The 8,809-nt window shown below is 41.6% G+C and overlaps 1 protein-coding gene across 8 annotated transcripts in view; it reads right to left on the bottom strand.

The window, feature by feature from the left end:
- MTHFD2L (methylenetetrahydrofolate dehydrogenase (NADP+ dependent) 2 like) overlaps positions 1 to 2,619 on the bottom strand; it is a 139,554-nt gene extending 136,935 nt beyond the window's left edge. For 7 of the 8 annotated variants that reach the window (XR_003795602.1, XM_029235357.1, XM_029235358.1 and 4 more), the window contains exon 1: positions 2,336 to 2,619. Coding sequence is in view for 7 of the 8 variants with exons in the window: in XM_029235357.1 (XP_029091190.1) it covers positions 2,336 to 2,478 (143 nt within the window). In the remaining variant the exon portion in view is untranslated. Of the gene's footprint in view, positions 1 to 245; positions 532 to 2,335 lie in introns of those variants that run through there. The other variant, XM_029235362.1, reaches the window with a different exon arrangement.
- Positions 2,620 to 8,809: the final 6,190 nt, after the last annotated feature.

Raw genomic sequence — 8,809 nt, forward strand, 5'->3', positions numbered from 1 at the left:
TATGTTTTCATGAGTAAATGGGAAAAAAAACTCACGGCAAATTTTAAAGGGAAACCATTGAGATATAAATATTAAATGATATCTCAAGGTTTTGTAACTTTCAAATTCTGTCAAACATTATTTCTTGAAATTCTGCTTATTTAAAAAGAAACTTCTCTACTAAAAAAGTATTTATATATTCCATTACTACAGGTATCTAATTAGCCAAAAATATAAAAAATAATCAAAAATACTTTTTCATTTTTCATTTAAGGCTCTGTACCAGAAACTGGTAATAAATCTGTTAATTGAGAACAGTCAATATCATTGTGGAAAGAGTTTACCAAACTGAAAGACACTTTTCAGAAGGAATAACACTAAGGCTCAAATTTTAAGTCAATAGGATGATGTCAGACTTAAACCACATTCACTATGAAGAACTAGACAACTAATGAGTCACTACATATTAAAAGAGATGACTGAGGATGGGGACAAGTGGGGAGGCAGACAGTGGCGACCTCTGGAACATGGAATCTCTTCTCTCTGCTGGTCCTAGAAGAGAAAAGAGACACCAATGAGCATCGACACACTGTCTGCATTCCTCCCCACCCGAGACCCACCAGTCCGCAGGTGTTTCTCAACCTTACAGCCAACCTCACCTTCATATATGGTACTCAGTGCCAAGAGGATGTCAAAAACACCACCCTATCCTAACCTAATTAGTACTGCCTTGAAAAAATTAAAACCTATCAAAGGTATTATTTATTTTTATACAGATATAATCTGCATCAAATGGAGCTGAAAGCAGCTGGGTTGAAAGCAATACTTCTTTATATTAAAATAGCTTTCCAAAATTACTGCACTCAATTACTTTAAATTATAGAGGTCATTAATTCAATTTTAAAAGATCTCAATTATCCGTATGTGTGGCACATGTGTGTAGCAAGTGGCTTCAATAAGATGCTGGGGTTTTAACTGTCGTGGCTCTCATTCAATGTCCTTGGAGAAGATAAGGTGATGAGGTTGTCTATTTACATCAGCTGACAAAGGGAAATTAACCAAGTCATACAATTTGTAAAAGGTTACCTTTACTCTGGAAAGAAGCCATAAAATAACTGAAATTCCAAAAATAATTATCTAAAAAAGGTGACTAGAGTGCATAATTCCTTCAAACCTGTAATACAAATAGGATTCTACAGAATCTGCTTTTCCTAGGTTGTAGAGTCGATAATTCCAAACCAACTGGCAACTTTTTTCAGACACCATGAGAGCTTCCACAATCAGAACTCTGAGTCACTGTTATTTTTTCACATATCCTCGTGGAGGACAAGTAGTCCACAGAAACCTCGTCCAAAGTAAACCCGATAGGGAATATTTTTTTAAATTTCAGTCACTCAAGGCTAAGGTCCAAATATACAATGAAGAGTTAATCAGTTTAAGTTAAAACAGCAGTAGCTATGTTTCCACATTGCCGAGCTTTACTTTCTTCCAGGTACAGTGCTGGGCATTGGGGATACAAAAAGACGAGTAAGACACAATCTCTGGTCACATGAAACCACAGTGAAAGCACGTTACTGGAAGCCCTTAAAGTCTGAAAACAGAATCTCTTCTGGACTCACTGGCTCTGGGTCAAGGGAATATATTTTTAGCTTCTTAGATTTGAGTTTGTAGCTACAAGTAGATGACGGACGGGTGAAGTGTCCTGGGCACTATTTGTGCAGAACAGTTAAACCCATACTCACAATCTGCCAGCCAGCAACAAGGTCCAAAGAGATGCAGTGAATCTAAGACTGAGCACGTCAATCTAAGACTACAGAGATTCGAGAAGCGCCATACAGAAAAAGACTGAGAAGTCAAGATTAATGCCTTATTTTGTGAAATCATTAAAAATTTTAGAGCTGGAAAAGACCTCAGTATTACCACCAACAAAGAAAGTCAGAAACTCAAACACTACTAAACCATCTGGCCATCGCCCACTCCTTTGTTTACGAAACACAACAATAACCCAAACCAAAACAAATGCTTCAAACAAGCAGACCACGTGTTTCTAGGGCCTCTCTCCTCTGGGCCTCAAAGGTCTTCCTCAGTCACTCAACCGCACCTGCTGCAGTTCCAGAGAGCGCAGAGCACGTCCAAGTTGCCTGACTTGAGGACGACGCTACCCGCCCGCAGCCAAGTTCGGGGCCAAGGCCGGCCTAGCCCCCAGCCCCGCCGCGCCGCACGGCTGCCCGGAGCCCCCGGCCTCACGCGTTAGGGCCTCGCCCGCGCCAGCGGCCGCCGCCCCTCCCACAGCCAGCGGCTTCGCACCCGGGAGCGCCCTGACCCGAGGAGGTCGAGCGTCCGGGAGCGCTCGTACCTCAAGCCGCTGCTCCGAAAGCCCCGGAACGCGCGCCCGGCCGTTCCCGGCGCCGCCAAGAGCGACACCGCGCTCCGGCCCAACGCCGACACTCGGCCCAGGCGGCCGCGGAGCAGCCAGAAGGCGCGGGCCGACACTGTCATGGCCGCGAATCCCGGCTCCAGAACAGAGGCGCCACCTCCCGCCGCTCCGGTCCTCGCAGCTGCAGGCCGGGCTCTGCCCCGACCGGGCTCGGCGGGAAAGCGAGTCCCTCCAGCCGAGGGTTCCCGAGGGTACCACGCACGGGTGGGGCCAGGAGCCGAGTGAGGGCCGGAGGCGGGGCCGAAGGACCCCTGGACCGTCAGGGGGCGGGGCCGGGACGCAAACCCTAAGCTGGGAAGAGTATTGGCAGGTGGGTCTAGAGACTGTTGGCTTGCGCTGTCGCCTAGCGGCGACTAGGCTTCTCACCCACTGGGCACGCTGCTGATGTGCCCATAGCGAGGACACAGGGAAAGCGTCTAATCAGTTCAAGCAGCATTCCCCCTTTCTCCCAAACCAGAGCTCCGCCCCACAATCGGCTACCTGGAATGTCATTAAAAGCAAGAAGGGTGTTACAGGTTCTCTGTTTCCCTTGGTGAGACCTTGGGATACTTTGAGAGCAGGAGAAAGAAAGAAAAGTGTGTGTGTGGAGGGAGGAGGAGGACCTAGCTGAGCAAGGCCTGCACCTAAGGATTTCTGTAGCTCTACCTTATCATCTCCACTTTGGAGGGGAAAAATTGGCCAATGTCTATTATTTTCTAGAGTCTATGATCAAGGTTACACAACCTAGGAACCTGTGTTATGTGGTGAATTTGTAGTGAGAAAACAGAACATCAGCTCTCTTTGAAAAAGTAAGAATCAGAATGGCCATTCATTATGTTGGGATATGTTAAGAGATGAAGTGAGGCATGCTTTCAAATTTTAAGAGTTTATTTGAGCAAAAATCAATTTGAATCAGGCAGCATCCAACCTAGCAGATAGAAAGGAGTTCTAAGGAGCATGTCTTTCACAAAATGAAAGACTTGTAGGCAGAAGAGAGCAGGAACAAGGAAGTTATACTAGACAAATAAGCGGTTTGGGCATTGCAAGGTTACTTTCCTTTAGGGATGGCAGGGGTCAATCAAACATCTTATCTAACTAGTGATAATGAAGAAGGAAACAGACAGAAGTATCTTTATGCCCTTGAATTAAGTATTGTTTTTTTAATTTTTCCTGTAGTCCAGCCTAAAGGGATAATGCAAAATATAGAAAAAAGTGTGCACAAAATGAAAAATACATAATTGAGAAAATTAAAAATAATTTACATGTTAAAAATACAGGATTATTGGGACTTTCCTGGTGGTCCAGTGGTTAAGACTTTGCCTTCCAATGCAGTGGGTGTGGGTTCAATCCCTAGTCAGGGAGCTAAGATCTCACATGCCTCGCGGCCAAAACACCAAAACATAAAACAGAAGCAATATTGTAACAAATTCAATAAAGACTCTAAAAATGGTCCACATCAAAAAAATCTTAAAAAAAAATACAGGAGTATTTTTGTGAACTGTTCTATTCATTAAATTAAAAGTCATAAAAATATCAATAGTAATATCTAGCAGTTTCTGTAGGCTTATTCTGTTCCAGGCACTCTCCTATGTCCTTTACATAGATTGCTTCATTTAATCTTCACAATAGTTCTGGGAGGCAGAGTCTCTTATTGTTCCCATTTTACATATTATTAATTTGAACTTCAAAGAAATTAAGGAACTTGCACAAAGCTACAAGTCTAGTAAGTTGTACATCCAGGAATCAAAGAAAATCACTTTGATTCTGTAGGTAAAAAGATAACAAACTTCTAATAATCCATGGGACACAGAAAACAAGAAAATGAAAATGAAAAGGGAACATATCAAAATTGAGCAATGCAGCTGAAGCAGTACTTTTGGAGAAATTGGAAGCCTTAAATGCTTATTTTAGAAAAGAGTAAAGGTCTAAAATCAATGGTCTAATAATCTCTAGGTCCATCCATGTTGCTACAAATGGCATTATTTCATTCTTTTTTTATGGCGGAGTAATATTCCATTGTATATACGTACCACATCTTCTTTATCCATTCACCTGTCAGTGGACATTTAGGTTGCTTCCACATCTTGGCTATTGTAAACAACGCTTCAATGAACGTTGAGGTGCATGTATCTTTTCCAATTATGGTTTTCTCTGGATATATGTCCAGGAGTGGGATTGCTGGATTATATGGTGGTCCTATTTCTAGTTTTTTAAGGAACCTGTTCTCCATAGGGGTTGTACCAATCTACATTCCCACCAACAGTGTAGGAGGGTTCCATTTTCTCCACACCCTCTCTGGCACTAATTTGTAGAGTTTTTGATGATGGCCATTCTGACTGGTGTGAGGAGATACCTAGACTCACTGACTCCGAAAACAAACTTGTGGTTACCAAAGGGGAAAGTTGGTGGGGGAAGACAAATTAGGAGTTTGGGATTAATATATAAATACTACTACATATAAAATAGATAATCAACAAGGACCTATGTATAGCACAGGGAACTCTAATCAATATTCTGTAATAATCTATATGGAAAAGAATCTGAAAAAGAATGGATATATGTATAATTTTGCTGTACACCTGAAAATAACACAATATTGTAAATCAACTATACTCCAATATAAAATAAAAATTACATTAAAAATAATATAAAATCAATGGCCTAAGCTTCTATCTTAACAAATTAGAAAAATAAGAACAGTTGAACTAAAGATAAGAGCTAAATTATAGAAAACAGAAAAACAGCAGAGGAAGTTAATGAAATAAAACGCAAATTTTTGTTAAAGATCAATACAATTGATAAACTTTCAGTTAGACTAATTAGAGAAAAAGAGACTGTAGGGAGGCAGTGCATTCCTACATGTATTCGCATTCCTACTTGTCTTGCTGAGTGTTAAGACTAGACCTTGACCACTTTTTACCTAGGCCATTTCTCAGGGGTCTTCAAGTTAATTCTGAGAGATGAGGTAAATTCTCCCTGTGTACAAAGAGAATATTTGCTTACTGCTTGCCAAAAAAATTGGTGGGCTCCTTAAGCTCAGAGTTCCTCTTCTGTGGTGCAACCCACTACCCATGCAGGCTTCATCTGGTCTTCCACATCACCCTGTGGTATGTGGGGCTTGGGAAAATGGAACGATGATGTTAATACTCCAGCAACTATGTTTTTTGGTCAATATCATTTGATCACACTTGTAAGGGTTTATTCCCGAGCTCTCTATTCTATTCCATTGCTCTATATGTCTGCTTTTTGCCAGCACCACATCTTTTGATAAATGTGGCTCTGTAATAAATTTTTAAATCAGATAGTGTGAGACCTCCAACTTTGTTCTTCTTTTTCAAGATTGTTTTGAGTATTGGAGGCCCCTTAAGATTCCATATTAATTTTAGAATGGATTTTTCTACTTCTTCCAAAAATGGCATTGGGACTTTGATAGGTATTTCATTAAATCTGTAGATTGCTTTGAGTTATATTGGCATTTTAGCAATAATACGTCTTCCAATCCATGATCACAGAATGTCTTTCCATCTATTTATGTCTCCTCTGATTTCTTTCAACAACATTTTTCAAATTTCAGTGTAAAAGTCCTCCTTGGTTAAGTTTATTTTTAAGAATTTTATACTTTTTGGTGCTATTGTAAATAGAAGTATTTTCTTCATTTTCTTTTTGGAATGGTCATTTTTGGCAACTACTTTTGCTGTAACAAATTTCTTTGTCTCCATCCAGAAGTCTCATGTCTTCTGTAAGTCTTCATAAAACTGTAGAGGGCTAACTTATTAGACTGTAGATAGGGCACAGTTAATTCCCTCATAAAGACACAAATTATCAACATAGGGAATGAAAGAGGAGATATCACTACAGATATAAAGGCATTAAAATGTTAATAAAGTAATAATATAAAAATATTTAATGAGACGGCGGTGTGGGAAGATATGGAGCTACTGTCTCCCCACAACTAGGGCGCCTGCCAGCCGCTTGTGGGGAACTCTGACCCCCAAGGAGACGGGAGGAACCCGAGAGTGAACCAGTAAGATGTAGGGGGACCGAGGGGGTAGGAGCAGTGGATCCCAGACAAGATTGGCGCCCCTGAGGCAGAGAGATCAGGAGAGGCAGGTGAGAGGGTCTCTCTGGGAAGAGAGGTAGAGGAGTGGCGGATAATTGCCTGGACCACTTGGGCTGGGGAGCCTGCTGAGCTCCTGGGTGGGTCCCCTGCCCTCCAAGCCCCCCCCTTCCCCTCCTCTGACCACATTGGTCCTGGGGGCATAGGAGGGAGGCCGGGGAGATCAGGAGAGGCAGGTGGAAGGGGCCCTCCCAGACCTCAGGAGCAGGAGAGGGGAGGAGGGCGTTTGCCCCACCCACTCAAGCCCAGGAAGCCTGCTGGGCTCCCAGGTGAAGTCCCCTGCCTTCTGAGACAGGGGTGGGGGTACGCCTGGGCCCCTTCTGTTCCTTGAGCCTAAGCCCCACCCTCCACAGCCCCCAGGGTCTTTTTCAGCCCTGTGGGTATTGAGCATTGGCCCCACCCACTGCCCAAACCTCGCTGTTGCTTAGGCCCCACTATCCACAGCCAAGGCCTTCCCCCCTACCTTTTTTTTTTTTCTCTTCCCTCCACTTTTTTTTTACTATTGTGGTACTGATGTACTTTCTGGTTGTTGATTCACCTATATTTTTATTTTTACATTCTTTCTAACATATCTGTTAGTTTCCTAGTCTAATTTTATTTTTTACTTTATTGTCCTCTCTCTTTTTTTTTTTTCTGCCTGCAGCAGCTTGCAGAATCTTAATTCGCAAGCCCAGGGTTGGGCAGAAGCTCCTGTGGTGAGAGCTCCAAGTCCGACCCACTGGACTAAGAGAGAACCTCAGACCCCAGGGAATATTCATCGGAGTGAGGTCTCACAGAGCTCCTCATCTCAGCACAAAGGGCCAGCTCTGCCCAATAGCCGACAAACTCCAGTGTTGGAAGCCTCAGGCCAAACAACCAGTAAAAGAGGAACACGATCTCACTCATAAAAAAAAAAAAAAAAAAAAGAGACAGCAAAAAAACATGTCACAGATGAAGGAGCAAGGTAAAAACCTACAGGAGCAAATAATGAAGAGGAAATAGGCAATCTACCTGAAAAAGAATTCAGAGTAATTATAGTAAAGATGATCCAGAATCTTGGAAATAGAATGGAAGCATGGATTGAGCAAATACAAGAAATGTTTAACAAATATCTAGAAGAACTAAAGAACAGACAAACAGAGATGAACAACACAATCACTGAAACGAAAAATACACTAGAAGGAATCAATAACAGAATAACTGAGGCAGAAGAACGAATAAGTGAGCTGGAGGACAAAATGGTGGAAATAACTGTTGAGGAGCAGAATAAAGAGAAAAGAATGAAAAGAATTTAAGAAAATCTCAGAGACCTCTGGGACAACACTAAATGCCCCAACATTTGAATTATAGGGGTCCCAGAAGAAGAAGAGAAAAGGAAAGGGTCTGAGAAAATATTTAAAGAGATTATAGTGGAAACCTTCCCTAACATGGGAAAGGAAATAGTCACCCAAGCCCAGGAAGCACAGAGAGTCCCATACAGGATAAACCCTAGGAAAAAAACACCAAAACACATATTAATCAAACTAACAAAAATTAAATTCAAAGAAAAAATATTAAAAGCAGCAAGGGAAAAACAAAAAATAACATACAAAGGAATCCCCATAATGTTATCAGCTGGTTTTTCAGTGGAAACTCTGCAGGCCAGAAGGGAGTTGCAGGATATACTTAAAGTGATGAAAGACAAAAACCTACAACCAAGATTACTCTACCCAGCAAGGATCTCCTTCAGATTTGATGGAGAAGTCAAAATCTTTTCAGACAAGCAAAAGCTAAGAGAATTCAGCACCACCAAACCAGCTTTGCAACAAATGCTCAAGAAACTTCTCTAGGTGGGACACACAAGAGGAGAAAAAGACCCACAAAAACAAACCCAAAACAATTAAGAAAATGGTAATAGGAACATACATATCGATAATAACCTTGAATGTAAATGAATTAAATGCCCCAACCAAACGACACAGACTGGCTGAATGGATACAAAAACAAGACCCATATATATGCTGTCTAGAACAGACACACTTCAGACCTAGGGACACATACAAACTGAAAGTGAAGGGATGGAAAAAGATATTCCATGCAAATGGAAATCAAAAGAAAGCTGGAGTAGCAATACTTGTATCACATAAAATAGACTTTAAAATAAAGACTGTTATAAGAGATAAGGAGGGACACTACATAGTGATCAAAGGATCAATCCAAGAAGATATAACAATTATAAATGTTTAGGCACGCAACATAGGAGCACCTCAATACATAAGGCAAATGCTAACAACCATGAAAGGAGAAATCGACAATAACACAATAATAGTAGGGGACTT

The sequence above is a fragment of the Monodon monoceros genome, unplaced genomic scaffold, assembly GCF_005190385.1.
Source record: "Monodon monoceros isolate NGI ecotype Baffin Bay Population unplaced genomic scaffold, NGI_Narwhal_1 Super_Scaffold_20, whole genome shotgun sequence".
NCBI classification, from domain to species: Eukaryota; Metazoa; Chordata; class Mammalia; order Artiodactyla; family Monodontidae; genus Monodon; species Monodon monoceros.